We start from the raw sequence: 26,927 nt of genomic DNA, 5'->3' as shown, positions 1-26,927 counted from the left end.
AGCCCACTCACTCTCACAGACACTTTGACAGCATCAGTCTGTTCCTACAGATCATCTGACAGTACTTGCTTACTTCCAGACACTGCAAATAACAACTTCATATTATATCTGATTTATTTTTTACTTAGCCAGTGCTCACTGCACATGCACATTTTTAATGCTTAGAAAAAGAATATTAGTTGTTCAAAGTATCAGGTTATTCCAAGACTTTTAATATGATTCTTACTGACTTTCAGTGCAAACCCTTTGACACTACATTCTACAACTATCCGAGTAATAAAACAACACATCTCTACCACAAGCTACGATCAGCATGCTACCTCCCTTAATCTTGTCTAACACAGAAAGCAAACCATATTTGGGAGATCAAGATGTAAATAGTGTGCTACCCCACTGTATATGAACAAAAGTTTATAGACACCTGACATGGCTAATATTTGTATGTTCTTTTTGAACGTTCCGTTTCACACTTAGTCGTCATTTGCAGGTATAATAACCTCCACTCTTCTGGAAAGATTAGAAAGAAAAGTCAGGTGTCCCAATACCTTGAGAATTTGAGTTGTTTAAGTTTCATTGGTTTTAAAAGATCTTCAAGCATCCTTTTTAAATTGGTTTTTCTACCTTGACTTTGTCCTTCACCTTTGTAAAATGGTTTTATTAGTTTATGTTCATAAAATAAATCATGAAATAACAAATAAAAAGATATCTGGAAGCAATAAATCCGTGTAAAGGTCCAACACAAACATATGGCAAATGCTGACAAAACATTTGCAAATGGCTGTGGTACAAAAAAAAAAGAAAAAACACAGGAATGTGTTTGTCTGACCACTATTATACCCTGATGCGCATGATGTCATTAGAGTGTGTATGCGAGACAATGTGCATCCCGACACCAATGATCCAGCTGAGCTCCCGCTGTGTGACCTCATTATTACATCTCATTAACAGTCTATGGGAGGCATTAACCATTAAGACCTCTAGCATTTTACAACCATCTATTTCCTGCCTTATCCTCCAGGAACAACGGCTGGACATAAAAGAATGAGGCGCGTAATGTGTTGACACATACACCGGAATGGCCTGTGGAGAACAATGCTCATAATCTTTATTGAGGCGACGGGATTAAATCCATCCATCACAGCCATCCCAGATGTACATCATCGTCTTCAACTTCATCCCTAATAGTAGCATACTGGTGCCTTGAAAATTATCTACTCATATTTCCTTGGCATACAACAAAACAGGTGCTATTTTTTGAGCTTCCCCTTATTGGTTACTTCTCTATTAGATAATAGATGGAGAGAATTAACTGTTTTGAATCAAACATTTTGTGTGACAAAAAGTCCAGCTATGTGTTGCCAACTAAAATGATCAAATACTATAGACACTATGTATTTAATTTGAGATGTATAATAACCTCCTATAACTGTATAGACCAAACTATTCTTGGGCTTTGGTGGTTCAGTTGTTAAGGCTCTTGGTTACCGAATCAGAAGATCAAGTGTTCAAGCCCCAGCACTGCCAAGCTGCCATTGTTGGGCCCTTGAGTAAGTCCCCTAACCCGCTGTGCTCCAAGGACATGGTCACATGGCTGAACTTGTGCTCTGACCATAGCTTCCTGACAAGCTGGGATATGTGAAAACCTGGAGAGGTGGTAGCTCATTGTGCAAGGCTCTAGGTTACTGATGAAAAGATCAGGGGTTTAAGCAATGGTATTGCCAAGCTGTGGCCCTTGAGCAAGGCCCTTAACCCTTTTGGGTGCAGTAACAAGGCTGACCCTGTGCTCTGTCCCCAGCTTCCTAACATCGCTTGGTTACGCGAGGAAAGAATGTCACTATACCATAAAATACATGTGACAAGTATAAAGCACCTTTTCTCTAAATTGTATGTGAAAATAAATGTGAAAATGGAAAGCCCTTCTATTTGTCCTGTTAATATAAATGTATGTGTAAAACTTTCCTGCTCTGGCTGCAGCGGTGCCATCACTCCAAATGTCAAGTGTCCTGGATCAGGAGCTTGCTTGCTCATTTCCAGATCTGTCACGACCAGGGTTCATGCTGTCCACTGCCACACATTTTCCTCTATTTATCCCTTATCCATCATTGCTTCATCTCAAGGCTCAGCTGTAAAACCACACCCAAAATATTAAAGCTAATTCTAATGCAAGACATATGTATTACGTCTGCTTTCAAGTCAGCTTTTGGCTAGTGCAAGGGATTCCTTGTAATTCTGAATGAAGTTGTATATATGAGTGGTTGTGTTAATGTCTTTTTGAATTTTTTGTGTCAGTTGCAGGCAAAAAGATTTCTAATTACAGATGCAACATGATCGTCAGAACATTCATTAAAAATTAATCATTTTGCTTCATCTAGCAGAGCTGTTTAAATACACCAGTGATTTTCCCTGGCTGCAGAACAACCTACCTGAGCCAAAGTCTTAAGTATCCAGAGTATCTGAATCATTATTCCGTACATCGCTGACAAAAATGGCAGATGAAAACTGATCTATGCATTTTACAGCAGAGCGAGAAAATCACACAGCAGCAAGATGGCTTTCTTATGAGATAGAAGTCACCCTGAACCTTATACATGTTTCCCTTTGATTAAAACTTTAGTGGTTTGTATTAAACACCTTATAGACAACTGCTGTTGTCTCATAAAATAGGTTGCAGTATAAACGAATGAATCATGACCCAATATACAAATTCTGATGATACAACACTATTACTTGGTAAACATGGTGTGGTATGTAAATGTGGCATCTATAGTTACATTTGAATTTCTGAATTGTAATAAAATTATGGTTGGTTCTTTGACTGTTTGTGATTTCAAAATTAAATCTATTTGCTAACAACCTTCTAATAAAATACACTTCATTAGTTGCTTCATTAGTTGCAGTGATTTACTTGTAGGCTGTTTAAACACTTGCCCTCATTATCACATTCTGTCCCAAGCTTCAATTAAAGGCTCCTCACAGGTTTCCTACCATTTTATACCTCACTTCTGCTGTTTGAGATATGAATGTATAAAACTAACATTACACATTATTGCACTTATTAATGTTTAGCTTAATTATGTATTCCTTTTGAAAAACTGTAAAATGTAAAAATATGTAGTAATATGACAAGGTCAGGCAGGTACAATTTACATGACACCTGGCCTATGAAAACAAGAAACACAGAACAGCAAACACTCGAGTTTGATTGAAGCCAAACCTAGACCACCATTGTCACGTGTGTGAGACCTTATTTTATTGTACTATATGAATCAAAGCCTTAAATCTATGGTAAAAGCTGTTTTTCACTCAAGTAGAAGTAAAGAAATTGGGGCTCTGACTTGTACTTAAGTAACAAGAAGCCATTACTGTTTGTGTCATGCTGGTAACTAAACTTCACATCAAATTTTGTTATCTAATAAATGTATCAAGGCTGAACAACCACCATATAGGAAACAAGCAGAGAAAAGATGATGATGATAAGGTGATCAGGAACATCTCTAGGTTACGTATGTAACCAAGGTTGCCAGAGGGAACGAGTCGCTACGTCGACAATGCTTTGGGAACACCTCTGCTTGACCACACTCTGAACCACGTGTGTAATCGTCTCAACAGAAATGTCCGACGTCACCAGCCGGGTGTCGTCACGACCAGGAAGCTGAGGGAGGCACTCCCTGGAAATCGCTGTGCCCTGAAGCACCGGAGGTGGCAGGGTTAACAGTCTGATTTGCTGAGGGCACTAAGATCTCGTCGAAGCCCTCTTATTAAAGATAGCGGTCCTCAGATCCGTCATCTCTCTGGGCTTCGACCTAGGGCATTGCCTACTGTGCCTGGCAGAGAAGTACAAACGGCAACGCTGACTTTCTGGTTCCTGATGCCCACTCATACTGGCCTGGAGCTGCGCCCACCGAGCAGCCCCACTAGAGCGACGAGGGAGGAAGTGCTGAAACAACACAGCTGCCTTTTTGCCTCCTGAAACCTGTCAACGATCATAGTAATTGCCGAACAGACCAGTGGCCACTACGACGGCATCCAGGACAACGGCTCTGTCCCTGTCAGAGCGCCGCACCATCTTCACAGTGGAAGAAACTGCCAAAGTTTGGGCTTTTGAACTCTGTGAGATGGTGCTGAAAAGGGACAAGCCCATCTTGAATCCTTCAGCAAACCCCACGTTTTTGGTACGTCCACAGTGTGAGCAGTTGGCTCCATGAAGAGCCAACCGAGCATGCTCCGCTCCCTTACAAGATACACATAGGCTGTGTCTGTGTCTAGTGATGTTGAAACGGACATCACTAGCGTGTCTCTCCCTGAAAGACCGCTTGCCTTTATCTTGCTTTTCTGTGTATTTATTTATTTTTATATTTTTACTGATTTACCGGTACTTACCTGCGGCAAAAACAAACACACACAGGGTGCCTCCTAAACAAACAGAAGCAAACACCATCTCCACGGCGTGTGCTTTTATAGCTACCTGGTCGTGACATCACCCGCCGGTGACTTCTTGCTTTTCCGTTGGACTGATTTGTACCCACCCCAAGAGAGGTACCCACCTCTTTTGTATGTGTGTGTGTTTAGACATAGCCCATCCAATGAACTACATGTTCTAGTGTGAATACAAGCGAGCGAGTGTTTGTGCTCATGTTAATACAAACACAATGCCAGTTAAATGAAACCTTAGAGAGTTTATTCTTCTTGCAGGTGTGTGAGCTGTGTTTCCATAACACCACAACAAAAATGTACAGAGCTCTCTCTCACACACACACACACACACACACACACACACACACACACACACACACACACACACACACACAGAGCTTTATATGGATTCATTCCAACAGCTCTGACAACAAAAAAAACCCCACACAGCTTGATCTTCTGATCATTAAAATCTAAACGTCTGGCTCCAAAGAAAACACCCATTCCTTCACAAGCCTGAAATTTCCATGACCCTCTGTAATGATGAGATTCATCTCGAATCGAAGCCACAAATGGAGAAGCAATGTGCTGTGAAAATGGAATAAAGGCAGGTTGTCTGAGTAAATTACACAGCATTGTTACTCAGCTGCACTGCACACACTCACGACTGAAACTCATATCACAAAAAAACAGAAGAGAAAGTCTTAAAGATGTGTCATGCAATAGATAAAAGTCTTTTTCCGACAGTAATAACTTCTGATATCTGTGATCCAGGAAACTGCAATGCCGCCAAGGATGTGGTTTTTTTTTGTTTTGGTTGTTTTTTCTCGACCACAACTAACAACTTGTCATTGTTTAATTGTTTGAGAGCACTTCAGGTCAAGTTCTGTTGTTCTCTATAGTGCTCTATAAAATAGAATATAAATAAAATGTTGTATCTGTACAACTGTTCACTTTGCATGATTAAAAGCAGAAAATTGTTAATAACAAACAAGCGTGTAAATTAGTAATTATTTCCCCTTCGATGTTACCATGAACAGAGATCAGTGGAGTGAATTTCACCTCAGAGACAGATGTACAGTAGATGATGCTGATAGTCATAGTCAGGACTCATTTTCTATTGTTAATTAACTCTGTAAAATGTAGCAATAAAGCATTTTCCATAGTAGATCTGGTTATAAATGCAGAAGTAGGAGCCACTTTTGTAGTAAATACTGCATCTGAGGCATGAAAAATAGAAACATAGACTTAGGAAAGCTCTGGGAAAGTGTAAGTGTCTGAAGATCTCAGAAATTGTCCAAATCTGACCAGATGACAGGTTTTTTCTCAGGCTGCCCACACACATTTTTAGTGCTGATTCCGAATCCAACTGCAGAGTCTGGGTGGGTCTAACAGACACATCCAAGCTGACTGATGTGAGTGCAACATCAGCTAGACACCTGTATAGGCCAGTGCACACACAATACACAAACAGCCTCTAACCACACAATGTGTTTCCTTTATCACAGAGTCCTGACAGAGGAGCACATCAATGGAAGATTGGATCAAACAGAGAAGATGAATGGTGGGGCTGGAAGTAAGGGAGCGAAAAATTGAAGCTCAATTGTCAGTGGGAGGCAGTGACGATGCAAAAGAAATGAGAAATGTAGAGCATGTGTAGTGAGATAACTCTGAGAAACATGAAAGATTCACAACAATGAATTTGTGCACTTGAGAAGTATTCTGGAAATCAACGCTGGAAGTAAAGAATTTTATTGAAGTAAAATAAAGGGTTTTTTTTAGGGAGAATTGGGTGAGGCTTTACCTTTAGCCCCCCACACTCTGCTGCTGAACCTTGGTCAACACCGGTGATGTAGATCCCCAGAGCGTATTCAGCTCCTCCACGGATCATCAGTCCCAGAGAGCGACCATCATCCAGCACCAGATTCACCTGGGACAAAAAAGCATGCAGCTGTAAGCTATGCAATTATTACATATAGTGCTTGCAAATGAAAAACTTGAGTCGATCCATTAATTTACACTCAAAAAAATGAATTCTGCTGCATGTTAAATTTACTTAAATGTAACATACATTCCGTACAATATAATTTTATGTTTACTAAATGAACGCAAATAAATCATGTAGGATTTTCTATAAGGTCAACTACTTAGATTTTAATAGATTTACTTATGTCAAAATAACGTAACACAATCAAACTCTCACGCTTCCGGGAACTTCACCGCCGATATCGCGAGATTTAAGCAACGCCTGGCTTCGATTTCACCTGTTTTTCGCGCTCTTGTGAAAAGGTAAGAGCAAATCTTGTTATACACTTTTAAAATTAATTAAAATGTAAACTAAATAACTTTTAACTAAACGTGTTAGTCTTTTTTGTTGATAATACACCAATTACAACAACAGAACAACAATTTTTCGTTGTCAATCGACAAGATGTAACGTTCATTCAGGTTAAGAGAAAGCGAGCTAATTACTGTACAGTTCACGATTAGCATGGTGGACTTTACTGCAGGTAATGGCATGAGCAGTTCAATTTTATAACACAATGCGTTTACTCATTAAACAAATACACAAATTTAAATAACCATCTCTGTTTAATTTCCACATATTTGTTTAAATGAGGCTGTCCGTTGTTTTGCCAATAACAGGGCAGTAGTCAGATTAGCATTAACTGTCGCTTGTCTAAACTACACGTGTGGTATAAGTGAATCTTTCACACATAACTCAACAGGAGAGGGAGAGACCTTGCACAAGTGATTCTGCTTGTTAAGAAAGAAAGAACTAATAAAAATGGAACGATTTTCAACAGAACGAATAACACAGTATTAAAAGTTCACCAGCAGTAAAGCCAAAGTATGATAGCCATAATGATTTACATGATAAAAATAAGGGAAGGGGGGAAATAAAGTTTTACAGGAATTGATATAAGTAAACATACAGAAAGATTATAATTTTGGTAAAAGAAACACCACACAGAGGCTGAACTATATACAAAAATCTAATAATTTAAGGAGAAATAAATTAGCTATAATTAGAATAGTCACCAAATACCTTGTCAATTTGTTAGTGCATACTAGTTGTGTTGGTTATGTTAGTGTAGTACTGGGCTGTGCATTAGTGCAGTTGAGTTGGTACATTGTAAATAAACACCAGATGAGATCAAGTTCAGTACCATCAGAGGTCATGTCTAACAGCTGGTAGGAGTGTGTAAACTTCCATATAAAAATTATATTGGTTGTATAAATGCAACAATAAAAGAAAAATATAATAATAATGTATTATTACTAATAATATTTATAATAGTAATGTTGATAATAATAATAATAATTTTAATCACTGATATTAATTCACCTGTCTTTGTTTATCACAGCAATTACTGCCATAGTGTTCTGATCGTCTGTCCAGCTGCAAGTGTGCCTTCACCCTGCACTCTGAAGTCCATCTGCATCAGTCATTACAGGTTATAGGCATCATTTACTAAATTTAGATTTATAATTGAAATGTTTCTTTTTATTTGATTTTTGACTGTACTAATGTCTGTATAAGAGATTTAAGTAGGGGGACAGGAGGAAGAAATATTCATCAGGATCAGGATGTGGAAGTGTAAGGCATGTAGTGTAACTTTATCTAGTAGATATGAGCTACTTAAACATATTAGATTAGAGCACTGTCACCGCAACGCTACCCTTGCCTACACACAAATTGTCTGTGTTCCTTTAGGACGTGGAATGCTTTGCACATTCATTTGAGTAGAGTCCATCCCAAAAAACTCTCAGGAGTTACTGGAACTGTCAACATTGAGTTGCCATTTGTGTGCTTGTTGTGATCTTCATACAGAGAGAGATTATTTTATTCACATTGGCAGTCATCTAAAGAATAATGAAACTATTACATGTATGTTTAGGGGTTGCTTTTTTCAAACAAACATATATGGAACATTTCACTCTCACAAAAACAGAAAACACAACCCACATACATTAGAAGATTTCAAGCCAGGAGTAGTTACAACCACTCAAGTTTCACAAGACTTACCTGATGATCTGGAGGATTTAAATGATCAAGATGACAATGTTGTTGAATCAGATAGTGGGTGTTCAAGTATTGATTTGAATGGACCTATACACTTGTCTAAAAAAATTGAGCAAAATTTTGCTGCAGCATTGCTCAAGTTAGAGCATTTTGCACATGTGCCTGGCACAAAATTGATGATTTTTAGATGAGCTGCACTACTTATTAAGTTCTGCTACACTGCCCCTCTCAATTGACATTCTTGAAGACCTCTTTCAGAAACATAGTAAGACATCAGATAAGTCCATAATAAAAGAGGTAGCCAAAGCTCTCATTGCATCTAACCCCTTGGTGAAAGCCATTGGGAAGGGTGGCCCGCTTAGCACATGTCATCTCCGCAAACAGTATTACAAAGAAAGCTTCAAAGTGGTTGAACCCATTGAATACATTCTTGATTCCAAAGAAAAAAGAAGCTTTCAGTATGTGCCTATTCTACAATCTTTGCAGCAGCTCTTTGATAGGAGAGATGTTGTAGACAAAGTAGTTGAAAACCATAAAGCACAACAGATTAAAAGGGCAACTGGTGAGCAGCATATTTACAGATCATTTCATGATGGGTCACACTTTCAGGAAAACAGTTTTCTGTCAGGTAATGAGCTGAGAATTTTGTTAAGCTTATACATAGATGATTTTGAGGTTTGCAATCCTCTGGGAACTTCTCAAAAACATAAGCTTTGTGGTATCTACTGGACTTTAAGTAATTTACCTCTTGGTTCACATTCATCACTGAACTCCATTTACTTGGCAGTCTTATGCAAAACCATTGATATGAACAAGTATGGTTATGACAGGATTTTATGTCCACTTCTCCAAGATGTTAAAACTCTGGAACAAGATGGGATTTTTGTTCCATCACTTGGAAAAAGTCTTAAAGGCACAATTCAGGTTGTTGTGGCAGATAACTTGAGTGCTCACAGCATAGCTGGTTTTAATGAGAATTTTTCTGGTGTGTATATGTGCAGATTCTGTACAGGAACAAAAACGGACATTCAAACCAAGGAGGTTAAGTCAGGCTTATTTAGACTCAGGACAAAAGAACTTCATGAATCTCATGTTCAGTTGGCTAAGACAAATGGTTCAAGCTGTTTTGGGGTAAAAAATTATTGTGTTATCAGTAAAATGCTTACCCACTTCAGCGTTCAGACAGGTTATCCTCCAGATATCATGCATGATGTTTTTGAGGGCATAGTGCCAGTAGAGATCGCACGTTGTTTGACATTGCTGATATCTAAGGAATATTTTGATCTTGAAATCCTTAACAGATTTATCATGCATTTCCCTTACAAGTGGGGAGACAAGACGAACAAGCCCCATGTAATCCCACGCACATTTTCAACAAGAAAAACAATAGGTGGGAATGCCCATGAAAACTGGGCCCTTCTTAGACTGCTCCCATTTGTAATTGGGCATTTGGTGCCTGATGGTGAAATAGCATGGCAGGTATTGTTAGATTTAAAAGACATTGTGGAGCTTGTGGTTGCTCCAGCACACACAGATGAGTCAATTGCCTATCTTGAGTGCAAAATTTCAGAGCACAGACATAAATATCAAGAACTATTTCCTGATGTGACACTGCTACCAAAGCATCATTTTTTGGAGCACTATCCTCAACTGATTAAGATGTTTGGTCCCCTTGTGGGACATTGGACAATGCGTTTTGAGGCAAAGCACAGTTTTTTTAAGCAGGTTATTCGACACACCAACTGCTTTAAAAATGTGCCTCTTTCACTGCCAGTAAGCATCAGCTAATGATGTCCTATCACCTGTGTTCATCCAGCTATAAAAAACCTGGTCTTGAGATCACAAGTGTCTCACTAGTTCCTGTGGATGTTTTGAAACAAGAAATGGCTCAGACTATTGAACAGAAATTTCCTGGTACAACTAACGTTCACCTTACTAAATGTGTATCAAGCCAAGGTGTAAGCTTCAAAAACGGCATGATTGTGGTTTATGGGTCTACAAGTGGACTTCCTGATTTTGGAGAGATTCTTCAGATTTGTATTGTAAAAGAAAGACTGTGTTTCATGGTAAGAATTCTGTCGGGGTGGTACAGGGAGCACTTCAGAGCCTTTGAGCTAAGTCCATCTCCAGCAAGAGAAACTGTTTTCATTGAGCATGATGAACTGGCAGATGCATACCCTTTGGCAGACTATTTTGTTGGTCCAGTCAGAATGGTGACATTAAAAAGATACATAATCATATAAAGTGTAGCAGTCTTCAGGTTAAATTTTAAATGTTAAATGTTATTGAACTCCCAGTGCTTTATGTACTCTTAACATGTACTCTTTACACATTTACAGTTGTGAAATGGCTGTTCCTGCCACAGTGATTCTCAGAATTATTCTGGGCGAAAATGATTCGCAGAGATTGATCCTTAAAGACGGGTTACCAGAATCTGTCAGTGAACTCATACAGCATATAAAGAGGCAATGTGGAGTAGAAGGGGACATCAGACTCCAGTTCATGGATGCAGATTTTAATAATGAGTTTACCAACCTGACCTCAATGTCTGATGTTAAGGACAAAAGCACTATCAAAGTCATCTTTAATACAGTAGCCTCACACCATCCTGCCCTGCCTGGTGACTCTGCCCCCCAGCCCTATTCTACTGTTGCCTCCGCTCACTCTTTAGATGACTCTGTGTCCCTTTCATCTTGTACCTCATTTGATACAGACATATTGTCTTCTCCCGAGTCGATCTCCTCAAGATTCTCTGCATGGCCGTTGGTCTTCAAGGTGCCCAGGTTCTCTTATGATGCTGAAGTACAGCTGAAAAGGGCCAATGCTGCATTTATAGAAAATGGAACTTTATTAAGTCCTGATACTAAACTTAAGTCTTCCATTCTTGATGGCTTAATTGAAACAATTATTCAGTACAAAGTCTACCTCTCTGATGCAGAGTTTAAGGATGTAGCTGCAGCTCTTGTGTCATCCCATCCTTGTTTGAAAGAGCCTGGTTCAGCCACTGGATATGACGGCTGGAAGACAAGCCTGAAGTATAAACTTGGTAACTACCGAACAAAGCTGAGACGTCTTGGATGCCCAGAAGTATCAGTAAATGCTCTTGTAAACAAACCGAATGATAGATGCAGTCCTGCTTATGGTGTAAAAAAGCCCAAAAAAGCAGAAGTCAATTACTGCCCTGCTTATCCATCTGGTGAAACAAAGGAGACTCAAGAACTTCTAAGAGTAGCTCTTCTTTCAGAAGTGGAAAAAAGAAACAATGAAAATAAGGTGGCAATGTTAATGGAGAGGTCGTTTGCTCACAGAAGGCAAGAAGTGGTTCGAGATGCACCCATGATAGCAGATTTCAAAACAAGATGGCCAGCACTCTTCAGTGTGCGTGAGGTAAGTGAAACAACATACTACTTTTTGTTAGAGGATTTAGAATACAATGAAAAGACCCATGAACGGATGATTTGCTGATGGTCACACTTCAGCAGTTGTAATTGTGCAATCACTTAATGGGTTATGTATTAACATTTTTATTCATAGGTGTGTGCAGAATTCAAAAGGATTACTACAGTCCATTTGCAGTCTAAGTTTTTCTCCCAGCTGGATGTTCACTCTGCAAATCTAATCAAGGCATATAGTAAGAAGGGTGGATTTATAGGAAGGAGACTCAAGAGCATCATGACACCTATGACCCAGGTATTGAGTTTTAAAAATAAGACACATGCTCACAGAAATGTCTTTTTTGCTTTGATTAGGGAGATGATTTGATGACATTCTTACTTACTGACATTGCTCTATATGGTATTAGGAGAAAAGCCACACATCATGTGTGAGTTGCCATGATCAAAGTTTAGAAGCAGCTCTAAATGTGACCTTCACAAAATCTCTTGATTTAGAGATAAACTACACATGCTGTCTGTGTCTCAAGTCAAGTCATACTTGTACAAGCCAGCTTGTGCTATTAAGTCTTAACATCTAGCACAAGCCGGATCTTTATGTTTCATATACTAGTGTAAAAGATATTGAATCTTAGGTCTTGTGGACTCTCTAAATCTATTAAACATATTTGGGTTCATTTAATTGTTGTCCAAAACATTTAAGAAGAAATAATGAATGAGAATATTTTAAAAGGGGGTCCAAAAAACTTTTCAAAAAAACTTTTTACAAAACATGTATGTCTAAACATATTGTGAAATCTTAATTTAATTTTTATGGGGAAGAAGCAAGCGGCATGGTTCTTTTCCAGAAATTATTTCCTTGATAGGCCATATTTCTTCATGTTATATTATAACTAGTTATATAATTTCATTTTGCACTTATTTACAATTTACAATTATTTTCTAATTTGCAGAACAATAGCATTGATATTGGACGTGAATGCATCCTAAAGGGACTTTGTGTGTACTTAAATGAAGATCCGGAGAAGCTGGTGAAGGAATACATGGTATGTTGTTATACCTTTAGCTTCAGTAAGGGAATAGTCTCTGTGATAATTCAAGGGTGTTCCTTGTGGTTCACATCAGTTTTAAATATGTATAAGAGAGGCATTTCAAAGATCTGGTTATATTTTGTGATAATTTAACTGTTAGCTGTTGTACATTAATATGTTTATAACATGTTATGAAAAGGGATTTAATTAAGGGATGAGGTGGGATGTAATTAACATCGGGGTTTAAAAGAACTGATTTTTTTTTATAGGCAGATGATGTAAGCAGAGACACAGCCATGAAAGAGACCGTCTTTGGCATCTATGTTGTTCGACATGAAGGTGATGAGCTTACTGATCCCCCAGAGGATGTGGGTGTCATTCTAGAGGGGGTGACTGTACTCTGTGAACTGGGGAATGTACCTTTTGCATTGGCCATATTGCTTGCCTTAGTATATTCTTTAAATCTATGCTACCCTCCAGAACATAAATATACGTTTGAAGCTTTGCAAAAAATAATCTTGGAGCTGAATGGGAACAGGCTTTCTGCAAAAATACAGGCTCTTAAAACAATTCTGTTGCGTTGAAGATTGTCCACTTCAAGTAAAGTGAATATTATTAAATCGTTCCTTTGTTAAAGGTTTAAGTTCACTGACATTTCATGGGACAGGTCTAATTATTTGAGGTGGGGTGCTATAAAACATTTGAAAAGTTAAATGTACCAGGTAACTTTTTTTTACATGCATTATTTCTTTTTTCAGATTTTATCATTTTATAGTGGTTTGCTTTAAAACAATTTTAAGTTTAAAAATACCAAGTATTATAGTTCATCCATATAGTAATAAAAATAAAAGTTTTTTTTTATTTCTTTTTTTAATGTACTATGTTTCATGTTTTAAAAATTTGTAATGTAAAATGTTACAAAACCAACAACTTTGTGCAAAGAATGGTGTGCACTTATGTGACTCATTGCCCTTTGTTAATTAAACTTGATGACCAGTGGATTTGTGTTCATATTTCTACACTTAACACCAAGTAGACTTTGTGCGTAAAGCTTTTAATGTAAATTCAAATGTAATACTTTACTTAGAATGTACTTAAATCAATCATGGAAAGTATTTCCATGTGATTCAATGGCTCTCTTTCAGCATTACCTAATTTTGTTTGGCCAACTTGTTTAACTCTAGTTTTAATTGCTTAATACAATTGAGTTAGATCATCACAAATAAATTAAGTATAACTAAACATGAAAATAAAAGTTGAATCAACACCAATAAATTGTGTTAACCCAGCTAAAGCAAATAAAGTTGGAAGGAAACTTTGCAAATAAGTATAATGGAGACTAAAAAATTAAGTTGAACCAACTTAAGTATTACAAGTTGGCTGAAAATGATGGCTTTGTGTTTAAAATAAGAAATGTAATCATGTGGAAATACTTTCCATGATTTTTTTAAGTTAATCAAAGTCTATTTTTTTTTGAGTGTATGCGGATGAATATAGCATGTGCACCGACACCCACACACACACATACACACATACATACACACACACACACACACACACACACACACACACACACACACACACACACACACACACACACACACACTCTCACACTAAACCATTCCAATTTATCTTTTAGGAAATTCAAAGGTAGAACACTGTCAAAGTTCATTTAGGTCAATGTTAATCACCTGAGCCTAGAGAATAGGAGCCTTAAAAAGATCTTCGAGCACTTTTATAGTAAATAATTTCGGGTAAGTAAAAATCCGATTTTCTATTTAGCACTCCATCTTGACTGAATGAGGATAAAATGATCACTTACTCCATATGCTACATGAATGCTTAACAAGACAACCATCACTGTAGAGGTATTTTTCAGGACGTTTCTTGTTCAAGAGTTTGAGTCTTTTTGCAGTTTAGTCCCCATCAAAGCATAGCTCTTTGTCCAAAAAATATAGGTTGTATAAAAGAGAAAAGGATGAATAATAATAAAAAACAGAAGTTTGGATGTTAAGGTTTACATACCTTACCTAAGTGTCTGGAATTATAAACATGCACTGGCAAAACTGGTAAAAGAGACTGTCATTAAGCTAAAACAGTTTGGAGCAAAACAACATTAATAATGCAGTATCAAATGGTTAAAAATATATTAATAGACCGATATTCATTTTTGTTGTTATTTACTAGTTATATTAAATCCTACAATGTTGAAGCTTTGAGCACCACATAACTTACAGTATATACGTTATATTCCCTACTGTACATCCTGCCTAATATTTCCTAATATAGTGTGTACTTGTTTATTCAGCTTACATACAGTTTACAGTTTCACTGCCATAGCCTTATAACTATTTACTTGTACTTTTCAACAATGTCTACACATCTCTTCACTGGTATAGACTTTATATTTATTGTACATATGTACTATATATATATATATATATATATATATATATATATATATATATATATATATATATATATATATAATAATTTATATATGCGGCTGCCTATATATGCAGCCGCAAGTGCAGGTTAAAGCATAATTTTATAAACACAATAGCATATTACCAAATGAGAATCAGGTTTAGACTGATTCTCCAAAACAGGCAACAAGTCAAGGTAAACAGCAAACAGGATATCAATGACAAGCAATTGAGCAAACGAGCAATTGAGACCATGAGACAACAGGTCCAATCAGGACAAAGAAGCAATACAATATAACAAGTAAGAAATCGATTGTCATGTTTGTAAAATGGAGTCCGTTGTGGTCATGTTTTAGAGCTGTTGTATTTGGTGGTCTGAGTCTGAGTCTGAGGTGGAATAGTTTTTCCTAATGTCAAAGAAAAAATTTGCTTGGAAAGTGAGAGGTACGTGCCACGGCAGTGACCATGCGTAGGAAGCGGGAGTAACTCATTCATTGTTTATTGAGAGACAAAACATAAACTCAAGTCCGGGAGAGTTATGAACCGTAACACGGAATAATCCGGAATGTGGGTATAATCCGTAGGGACGGTATAATCCGTAGGGCCGGTATAATCCATACCGCGAGTACAGTTCGTAACACGAGTATAATCCTGTGACTGGGAACAAGGAGCATGAACCAGCGGGGAATGCTGGCGGTCTGGAATCCCGTAGATCACTAACATGACTGAGTAGATCCGACAGCGAGTCAGGTCGGAACGGGAACTTATAAAGGGAAATGGTAACGAGGGACTGGTGTCGGCGATTAGTGCTGGAAGTGGCTGAGCAGTAGGCTCCCTGACAGTACGCTACACCGACCAGGCATAAATTTAAGGCCACCGATCAGGCATAGCATTATGACAATCTGCCTGATATTGTGTTAGTCCCCTTTTTGCTGCCAAAACAGTCCTGACCCGTTGAGCATTAACAGCATTAACTTCTTCAACAGAAGCTTGTTTGTTGGATTGGACCACACGCGCCAGCCTTCACTCCCCATATTCATCAATGAGCCTTGGCTGCCTATGACCCTGTCGCCGGTTCACCACTGTTACTTCCTTGGATAACTTTTGATAGATACTGACCACTGCAGACCAGGAACATCCCACAAGAGCTGCAGTTTTGGAGATCCAGCCATCAGCTGATCCAGCCATCTAGCCATCACAATGAAGAGATAATCAGAGTTATTCACTCACCAGTTACCACAAAGTTGGAATCACACCATTATATAGGATGTATTTAGATGAGATAGCATTACATTTTCCATTCACTTGAACTACAAGCCCCAAAGCTGTTCCAGCTTGAAACTGCCCCTGTGCATACCGCCAACTTCATTAAGATATGTTTCCATGGGTTGGAAAAGATCTTGTGTGGCCAGTTATATAGCTCTTTCCTTAAGTTATGGAACACCTTTTGGGATGAATTGAAACTCCGACTGTACCCTTCTTACCCTACATTAATACTTGACTTTACTAACATCCTTGTGACAAAATTAGAAAGAAATGTCCACAACCACACAAATCTAATGGTCAAGTCTCCACCAATTTTTGCCTATAAGTGTAAATGTAACAACGACAGCATATCTTACTACAACAGTTTCAAATTGGTTAGTAATTTTATACTGACAAATGGTGAACCTGGAAATCTTGTCAATTAGATTTTTGATCATCATTAAACATTCTTTGTTTATTATGCTAATATAAATCTTAGCTTGTACTGAACCCCAGTTTACCAATGTTTTTGGGACACTCAGTAGTCTGGTGGTAGTACGATCAGAATGCCAGAGAAAGACAATACCTTGTTTTTTTGTTTTTTAGATTCCAGATGTATCACTGGACTGGGTGTCCAAATAATTAATTATTTTTTTCACAATTCATTTGCTGGTTGTTAACTCTCTTAACAGCTCACTAATTTTAAAGCACAAAATGCATGACAGGCTTTGTTTCAAATCGGGTTTTAAAATTGTCAAAGAACAAAAGCCTCCTGCTTTTGTGCAATAACGATTTGCAACTTTCCACCTATTAATATTCATCAGGCACCTGACATTCTATTTTAAGGTACGATTTCTGAAAATCTTTTCGAAACACACATCATGTTTTACTAAAATTGACATTAAATAGTTTAGTCCTAAAGAAAATGGTATACCCTCCACCCCAAAAAAAAACAGTTGGCAAAAAAATGTGGGCAAAAAAATTAAGTCAGTGTTCGTTTGGTTTATTTGTAATATATCAATACTTATTAATTGTCAGTTACATTTAAATCTACAATCTGTCATTTGTGCATATACTTCTAAACTCATTGTATAATACCATACAATACCATTGTACTGCATTTACATTTTCACTACAATTTTACACTGGAAAAATGTGGGCATGTCTTCCCTCACCACATCCATAAACCTCCTTCTTGGTCATCCTCTTTTCCTAATTCCTGGCGGCTCCATCAGCATTCTCCTACCGATATACCCAATTTCCCTCCTTTGCACATGTACAAACCATCTCAATCTCGCCTCCCTCACCTTGTCTCCAAAATGTCCTACATGCGCTGTCCCTCTAATAAACCCGTTTCTAATCCTGTCTATCGTCGTCACTCCCAACGAAAACCTCAACATCTTCAGCTCTGCTACCTCCAGCTCCACCTCCTGTCTTTTACTCAATGCCACTGTCTCTAAACCATGCAACATCGCAGGTCTCACCACAGTCCTAAAAATATTTTTTATAAACTATTATTTGTATAAATTATTTAACCAAGTAGGCATTTTTCTAAAAAAAAAAAACATTGTAATTTTATGTTTTGCATTTGTTCCCCCTAACCGTACCGAAAGTGAACCGAACTGTGACTTAAAAGCCGAGGTACGTTACGAACCGTAAAGTTTGTGTACCGTTACACCCCTAATGTGTACAGATGCACACTTATGTACAAACTACAATATGTACAGACTGATCTGGATGCACAATAAAACATTTTTATCCATGATTGGTGTCATAGATGTTACTGCCAGCCATGTTATTCATGGTGTTCAATAAACTCTTCAGCAATACGCAGAATAAACCCTTGACTTACACTTGACCTGCAGTCAAGTGTCTAACTATTACAGTTATTACTGAAGCACTTTGCAAAAGTCCTGCATATTTAGTCTGTCGACATACGGAATACAAAAATAATTCACTAGTCAGATAGAGCTTTACTGATCCAGACAAGGTCAGGCATTATTAGGATTGCTTTAGGAAACACTTTGCTAAACAAGGTGGCAAAGCTTTGAATAACTCTGCGTATTCAGTGAAATACTCGAATGTGTGAACACTTCCTCTGACAAATAGCCACTTCTATAAACAGTGACAGAGAAAAATCTGCATTCTTATCCAGTCTTGCGGTGTGTACTTTCTTTTTTTGAGCTGTTTTAGGAATGAGTTAGCTGTGTCACGAAGAATTCATTACAATGTTGCACAAATCAGGATATAGACTTGAAAAATTAGGCATCAGAGACTTAAATAAGGAAAAGAATGTTCAGGGCAGTTGTTATAAATCATCTAGCTAGGCTATAAACATGCACTCTTTAGCATGTTTTCCAGATAATAACAGAAATATCAGCCCTGTTATCTAGTATTATATTGAGCCAACACTAGTAACCACAATATTTCCTGTAGATTTTATATGATGATATTGAAATGCAGTATTAGATATGGACACATGGCTATATATAATAATATATGCACATCACAAGCTAATTTGATACTGGTACACCAGCTTATTGATAGAATTTTGCAGTCAGCCAATCACATGGCAGCAGCCAAAAGCATACAAGTATTTAAATACAGTTCAAGAGCTTCTGTTTTTTTTTTGTTCACATTGAGCATAGAGGACAAATAATTGGCTCTCAATGACTTGTTGAAACGAATCAAATGGATTTTGCTAAATTTGAGTGTAAAAAAAAAAAATCTCGTTATAGGCAATTATTTTGCAGACAGGATCTGGATGGTAACTCAAATAGTCATTCTTTACAATCTAGGTAAGCAGAAAAGCATCGCAAAATTCAGAATGTGAATGTGCAGCAGAAGGGTACATCATGCTCCACAACTTTCAGACAAAAACAGCAATCTGAGGTTGCAGTGGTGACAGGCTAACTGAAACAAGACATACTTTTTCTATGTGAATGAGCAAATGCAAACTACAAACAATAAGAGACATGGTTTTAATTCATTGTTTAAAAGCAAAACTTCTCCGGGCACTGAATCTTACATGGCATGCTAAGGGTTACAATTCAATTAGGAACTCCATCTTATTTTAAATAAGCAGTAGGTACAACAAATAACTGCTTAGTGAGAATATTCATTAAAAATGTGTTTAAAAAAGGACAAGACTGAGCTAAAACAAGGCCACGGTTTATTAATTTCAGCCCAAAATAGCAAGATGGAGCACGAAAACTTGTGCACACATTATAATTTTATGACCTTGATTTAGTCACAGGGCCTCAATTGCGTATTCAAGCACGCCAGTGTTTGTTGTCTTCGCCGTGTTGGATGTCACATTAATATGACACCAAACACTGCAATGAAAAACGGTGGATGACTAAAGAACGCTTTGGTCTCTTTCTTAGCTCTTGCTGTTATGACTTATTTTGGAGATGGCTGCCATTGTTCCTTTGCAAACTACTGTAACTGCAGTAGCACAGCAACTTGTGAGGTCAACACAACACACTAAAGCAAACCTCTCACTAAAAAAATGACAATACAGAACCAAGCAAAAAGATTGCCACCTGAATTGCTGAAGACAACAGAGATATTTTTTGTAGAATCGGAAATGTTTTTAGAGTTAAAGAATAGTGTACTCTCTGAGATCTGTAATACTCACCATTATGTGCACTCAGACTGCTAAACAAGGCCAACACGCACTACAAATCTGCTAAAGGTTAGTGCTAGTCATCCCTGAAAGGTCACTTTGCTGCATTGATTGCATGGTCCGCTTCATCTTCATTTCATAATGCCATACATTCCTAACATACCGTGTGTGTCATATGTGGACAGTGGAACCTTGACACTAGCGACCTCCACTTTTCATGTGGAATATGAGTAACTCGTGAAAAATCGAATAGTTTGCGAAAAGCCGCGAGTGGCTCGAAAGTTCGGAGTAACATTTCAAGTTTGTACTAATAAATAACATTCATATTTTTGAAAAAACTTTTATTATTGTCCTATTCATCATGTTAATGTTTTTGTCTTCTTAACAAGAACATAAAAATGTGTGTATCGTGTATTAGAGCAGTTAAAATTTGGTGCTTTGAGTACAATTCTTTTATAATGACCACTGGATGTTCAACATGCAAAGAACTCTCTGAGGATTTCAGAATTCAAATTGTTGCTCTCCACAAAGATGGCTTTGGCTATAAGAAGCTCAGTAGCACCATGAAACTGAGTTTGAAGTTAAAACTAGCGCTGATTTTGCAAAGCCAACAGCATTGTGGACGACCCCACACACCCCACACATACCCTTCACCCTCCTGCCATAAGGAAAAAGGTCTCGAAGCATTCGGGTCCTCACATCCAGACCGTGCAACAGTTTTTTCCTCAAGCCATCAGGCTCAACAACACACAGAACTAAACTGTACATAACACACACACACACACACACACACACACACACACACACACTGCGTTAAGTTGAACGCGATTTAACATTCTATAAGGGCTCTTTCTTACAGTTACCTTACACATTGCCCTGAAAAAAGAACGATCAATCAATGTTGGAAAAGAAAGGACTGACTCTTTTTTTTTTTGCTCTGCTCTAATGCACCCACAATCTTTAAGGCCATTTGGGTGATTTCCAGCCATTGAGAGATTTATAGCCTCACAAGCAAGTCATAAAGCTCCACCCTAAAATAATATCATCGCAGATTCTGCACCCTATTGAAGAGTGAGGCTAAACAGGGTGTGATAGCCAGCTTAAAGAAATGTTTAAAACAACCACAAAAGACTGACAACTCAATTTTTGAAGTGTCCATGAATTGCAGTAAAGTACCACACAAGGCGCAATGCCAGGCATATGAGATTAGGTTTGTTTGGCATGTTATTTTTTTTCCCCAGCCTGAATTTATAAAAGGTACAGTAATCCAGACGTGACAAGAAAACGAGCATTTCCAACAATTAATGTTTAAAGAGAGTATGTGAGAGTGTAGAAATATTATCAGATGTGTAGTCAGGAACTGCTTGCTGGCTATAGCAATCACCAAAATCTTGGTTGTGTATAAACTTGTGTAACATCTACATGGCTGACATTTTCACTATTCTGATTAGCCAGCTGGATGTTTGGATTAGTCAGTGGAGGACAGCAAAGTCAGTCAAAAAGAAAACCCAAGGTATTTATTTACTTGTTTATCATTATAGGCATTTTGAAGTGATAGATCTGCACATGTTGGTTTTTTTCATTTTTTTATGTCAAAATCTCCAGCCTGAAAGTCTGAAATAAAATGCCATTTGTGATCATGTTCAAAATATATATATAGTCAAATAATAATAACTACTCCAATAAAATCAAATATATATTAAGATTAAATTTCATATCAATGTAGCAATGGGTGCAGTCAAAAGCTGGTAAAAAAGCAGAACAGGTGGAGCCTGTTAATTGGAGTGTAATATTAGAGTAGAGTAGAGATGATAAAATAGTTATATATATATAGATTTATATATGTTCTTGCATTTTTTCATCTACAACACTACATATTTATTTTCAGCAGCTGAATAAAGAGAAGAAGCCTGTGTAAGCTCTATTACACTTGAGCAATGTTGGGTGCTTTATAGTTCACACATCTTTAACAAGTGCCAGAATAAAATATTCTCATGACACATTCTGGATACTTTGTGCACCAAATCAAACTGGTTTTGTCATTGTGCAGTGTGGAGGGCTTATCTCTGTTCAGCTGCTGGCAGAGAGCTCATGCGCATAAGCTCATTTATTTTATGTCTTGAATGAAGTGATCTCTGTTAGTCACTGCTCATTATCACAGAGCTCAATGCTGAGATTCCCATGTGATACAGTGGATAGTGAATGTGCCAGGACTCTCAGATGTCAGGGAGATTATGATCAGTGGTTTGCAATGCAGAGTATTGTAACAAATTCTGGTTTTTAGCTCTTTGCTGAGACAGCTAACAGACATCATCATAATTATAGTGGTCATGCTGAAGCCTGCTCAAACTTTTGAGCGACCCCTGGTAGAATATATGAATAACTAAACAATTCAGGAATAGAGGAGTGAAATTTGGCAGCTGCATCCATACCAGTGTCCATGTGGGGTTCCTCTGGATTTCTTTTCAAATGTTACTCTGTGGCAAACATGATGGTTCAGCTCATCCATAACAAATACTAATACTCATGAAGTCATTCATAACTTTATACATTTGAAATGTTAATAACCTCTTTTGTGTCACCAATGCTTACTAGATTTACACCCCATTATAGATTGCTGCACAATCGTTTAGCTCCAAGGATCCTTCTAGCATTAAAATATAGTTAATAGAGGCCCACTGGGGCTACCACGCTGCCCCATGCTGCATGGGTTAGGATGTGGCATGGGGAGAAGACAGCGACAGTAATGACATTTTATAAATAAATTATAACTACATTTTTGTAGGATAGGTAGCCCACTGGGGCTACCACCACGCTGCCCCATGCTGCATGGGTTAGGATGTGGCATGGGGAGAAGACGGCGACAGTAATGACATTTTATAATTAAATTATAACTACATTTTTAATAAAAATATTACAATTCTAAGATATGTATATCCCATCCTACCTTCTTCTCATCTCCATCCTGCAGCAGCTGCATGTGGCTGCGCTGTTGGCCTTGGTTTCGGGTCAGGGTGGCACTGCGGTGCTCCAGCAGGTCAGGAGGAGGAGATACGCTTCGGCCCTGTGGGTCTACCCATGTGTATACGTGATTTGTGACATAACCGCCCGGGATGCGGCCCATGGAGCGCACCGACATGCACAGCTTCTTACTTCCTTTTAGCACCTGTGAGAAGAAGACAAAGGGGTCAGTGCAAGGTAAGAATAAAGCAAATAATTAAGGATCCACTAAGTTTGTGGACACCTGACCATAAGATTCGAATGTGCTTTTTGAACATTCCATTCCACATTTATTTCCTATTTTATGTTATGATAACCTCCACTCTTCTGGGAAGATGTTACACTAAATTTTGAAGTGTGCTTGTGGAGATTTGTGTCCATTCAACCACAAGAGCATCGGAAAAGTTAGATAATAATGTAGGGTAAGAAGGCCTGGGGTACATTCGGCGTTCCAATTCATCAAGGTGTTTCTGTAGGGTTGAGGTCAGAGCTCTATAGCAGGCCACTCAAGATCTTTCACTTAAACCATGTAAATCTTGTCCATCCTCTTTACTCCCAATGCAAATCTCAACATCTTTTGCTCTGCTACCTCCAGCTCCACCTCCTGTCTTTTACTCAATGCCACTGTCTCTAAATCATACAACATTGCAGGTCTCACCAAAGTCCTATAAACTTTCTCTTTCACTCCTGCAGATACCCTTTTATCACAAATCACTCCTGCTATCACTTTTCTCCACCCACTCCACCCTGCCTGCACTCTTTTCTTCACTTCTCTAACATACTCCCATTACTTTGCACTGTTGGCCCCAGGTACTTTAAATCATCCACCTTCACCACCTCTTCTCCCTGCAATCGCACCACTCCACTGCCCTCCCTCTCATTCACACACTGACTTTCATTCACCTTCTTTCCAGCGAGTACCTCTACCTCTCCAGGCTCTTCTTAACCTGCTCCCTACTCTCCCTAGAAATCACAATATCATCCGCAAACATCATAGTCCATGGAGACTCCTGTCTGACCTCGTCAGCACTGCAAACAGGAAAGGGCTCAGAGCCGATCCTTGATGCACTCCAACCTACACCTTGAACCAGTCTGTCATTCCTACTGCACACTTCACTGCTGTCACACTGTCCTCATACATGTCCTGCACCACACTCACATACTTCTCTGACACACCAGACCTTCTCATACAATACCACAACTCCTCTCTCGGCACCCTGTCGTACGCTTTCTCTAAATCCACAAAAAAAAAACCCACAATGCAACTCCTCCTGACATTCTCTATACTTCTCCATGAACATTCTCAAAGCAAACATCGTGTCTGTGGTGCTCTTCCTTGGCATGATACATGTTGCTCACAGATTGTCACATCTTCTCTCAGCCTGGCTTCCACTTTTCTTTCCCATAACTTCATGGTGTGACTGATAATTTGCCTGTATTTGCTGCAGGTCTGCACAACTCCCTTATTCTTAAAGATCGGTACCAGCAAACTCCTTCTCCATTCCTCAGGCATCGTCTCACCTTCCAGAATCTTGTTAAACAATCTGGTTAAAAAACGCCACTGCCATCTCTCCTGAACATCTCCACTTATGCACTAATCATATATTATATTAGAACTTAAATAGTAACTGGCCAAATGTATGTAAGTTTGGAGGATTTTAAGTTTATTTGAAGTTTCATTCATTATTATTTTTTTTTTAATGCAGTAGGTTTTAACAGCAACAAAAAAAAAATTTACAACCCCATAAGTTCATTCATGCTGTATTTTTATTATGTCCCTTGATGTCAATAACTAGAAGTAGCTAATCAATAGCTAAGAACAGTATACCAGGTAAGAGTTTCACCTAGTGTAGCATTTGTTGTAACGTTGGATGCTTTCGAGTTTCATGTTTATAATGTATTGTAGAAGAAAATTAAACTTTTCCTATTTTTTGACTGTTTGAATTGATTGACAATCACTGTCTAAAACAATAGTAGAATCCAATTTTTTTATGATTCCACCCAGGCACTGGATTCTCCAGATTTTGTTTGCCACTTCCTAAGCCTACGCACAGCTGTATTCTCTCAGGCAGGTAGGCTGAATGAGGAGCACTGAAATGAACTGAAAGCTCCCTGTGCTGTGGCTCATTGACCTCTGATTGCCTGGTATGGCTGCTATCACTTTGCAGATCAAATGTAGTCCCCAGTCTCACTGCATGACACCAAGCGTCCTGTAGAGTGTAAAATGATTCTGTACTAATACACACACAACGCATACACACAGCTTGATGCCACTCTGTACCGATCTCACAGGAGTGCTCTTAATTATTTCCACAGATGCTGCCAATCATATGACAGCAGTGAAAGTTCAGACCTTCAGTTAAAGTTCACATCACATCAGAATGGTGGAGAATGTGATCTCACCGATTAGAGCCACAGCATGATTGTTAGTTAGGTCTGGTTTGAATGTTCCAAAAACTGCAACATGCAATAAATTCAAAAGTTTACACACAAAATAAATATTAGGTGAGTGACAGCGCTTTGGTTGGAAGCACCTTGTTCATGAAAGAGATCAGAGGAGAATGACCAGACTGGACTGATCTAACAGGAAGTCCATAGGCATTTATATTTTACAATTATGATATTTGGCAGACGCCCTTATCCAGAGCGACTTACATTTATCTCATTATACAACTGAGCAGCTATGGGGTTGAGGGTTTGCTCAGGGGCCCGGGAGTAGGAGCTTGGTGTGACTAGGATTTAATCTCTTTCCTTGTTTCTTCTCCACCCTGACGTGAAATTAGATTTCTGATCGAACATAAACCTCGTGCACATGAACAAGAAAAGAAATGCAGCACAGAAACGTAATTGGCTAAAACAAATTCTTTATATTTGTATCAGCATTTTTAAAACCAGAAAGGATGTAGTAACTCATTTATTAAATCTTTACAACTTAGGGTTGTAGACAAGCCTCTCAGAAGGCACAAAACATCAAGCTTTGAGACCGCATAAGATGAGACTGCGACAGAAGACCACATCAGATTTTATTCCTGTAAGCCAAGAACTAGAATCTAAGGCTTTCTTCAAGAACTACCCATTTTCCACAAAGCATTTACAACCACAGAACTGCACTCAATGTTTTTTGTTTTTCGCACCACTTTGTGTAAACTCTAGAGACTGTTGCGTGTGAAGTTCAGAAAGTTCTGAAATACTCATACCAACCCATCTGTTAGCAACAATCATATCACAACCAGAAACAGGAGATCATCCTTATTTCTTCAATCTGATGTTTGATATGTGTGTGATTTTTTTTTTTGCATTGTGCTGCAGTCACATGATTTTCTGAACAGACTGCTGCATAAATATGCAGCGAATAAGCCCACATTTCTCGTCCTTAAAAGGCTTCAAGATCCAATCAAGAACTCCGATTCTTCTCTGATAGAAATCTTGTACAGTGAGCTTGGCCTGGCTGCAGCGCCAACATGGCTTGTTTTTAAGGTGGTGACATAGCAGAAAATTGAAAGAATGACGGTTGGGGAAAAAAGACAGATTTCCTGGGAAAATGAGAAAAACTGAACAAATAGCCCTGGAGTGAATAATGATAAATAAAATGCAGCATGACAGCGATGATCTAAATGTTCTGAAAGTGCTGACAGGAATGTTTCTTGAATGTGTCAAAAATAAATAAATAAATAAATAAATACACAGCGTATGGAATAGAAGAAAAATCTATACAACAGTGTCATCATTACCGGGAAAGTGCTTGGAGACTGGTGGATTGAAAAT

At 38.2% G+C, this 26,927-nt stretch overlaps 2 protein-coding genes across 5 annotated transcripts in view; one reads left to right on the top strand and one right to left on the bottom strand.

Moving 5' to 3' along the window:
• Window positions 1-26,927, bottom strand: part of whrna (whirlin a) — a 130,019-nt gene that overhangs the window by 47,872 nt on the left and 55,220 nt on the right. For all 4 annotated transcript variants that reach the window (XM_046868485.1, XM_046868486.1, XM_046868488.1 and 1 more), the window contains exons 2-3: window positions 23,110-23,328; window positions 6,218-6,343 (exon numbers count right to left, since the gene is read on the bottom strand). In XM_046868485.1, coding sequence (XP_046724441.1) covers window positions 6,218-6,343; window positions 23,110-23,328 — 345 coding nt within the window. The remainder of the gene's footprint in view (window positions 1-6,217; window positions 6,344-23,109; window positions 23,329-26,927) is intronic.
• Window positions 10,275-13,705, top strand: LOC124398356. Its single transcript, XM_046868489.1, has 4 exons — window positions 10,275-11,827; window positions 11,975-12,130; window positions 12,786-12,878; window positions 13,133-13,705. The coding sequence occupies exons 1-4, from the start codon at window positions 10,757-10,759 to the stop codon at window positions 13,445-13,447; spliced, it is 1,635 nt and encodes a 544-aa protein (XP_046724445.1). The 5' UTR covers window positions 10,275-10,756; the 3' UTR covers window positions 13,448-13,705.

This window comes from Silurus meridionalis, chromosome 15, assembly GCF_014805685.1.
Source record: "Silurus meridionalis isolate SWU-2019-XX chromosome 15, ASM1480568v1, whole genome shotgun sequence".
NCBI classification, from domain to species: domain Eukaryota; kingdom Metazoa; phylum Chordata; class Actinopteri; order Siluriformes; family Siluridae; genus Silurus; species Silurus meridionalis.
The sequence above is the reverse complement of the archived record's forward strand: the minus strand, read 5'-3'. Positions and strand labels throughout refer to the sequence as shown.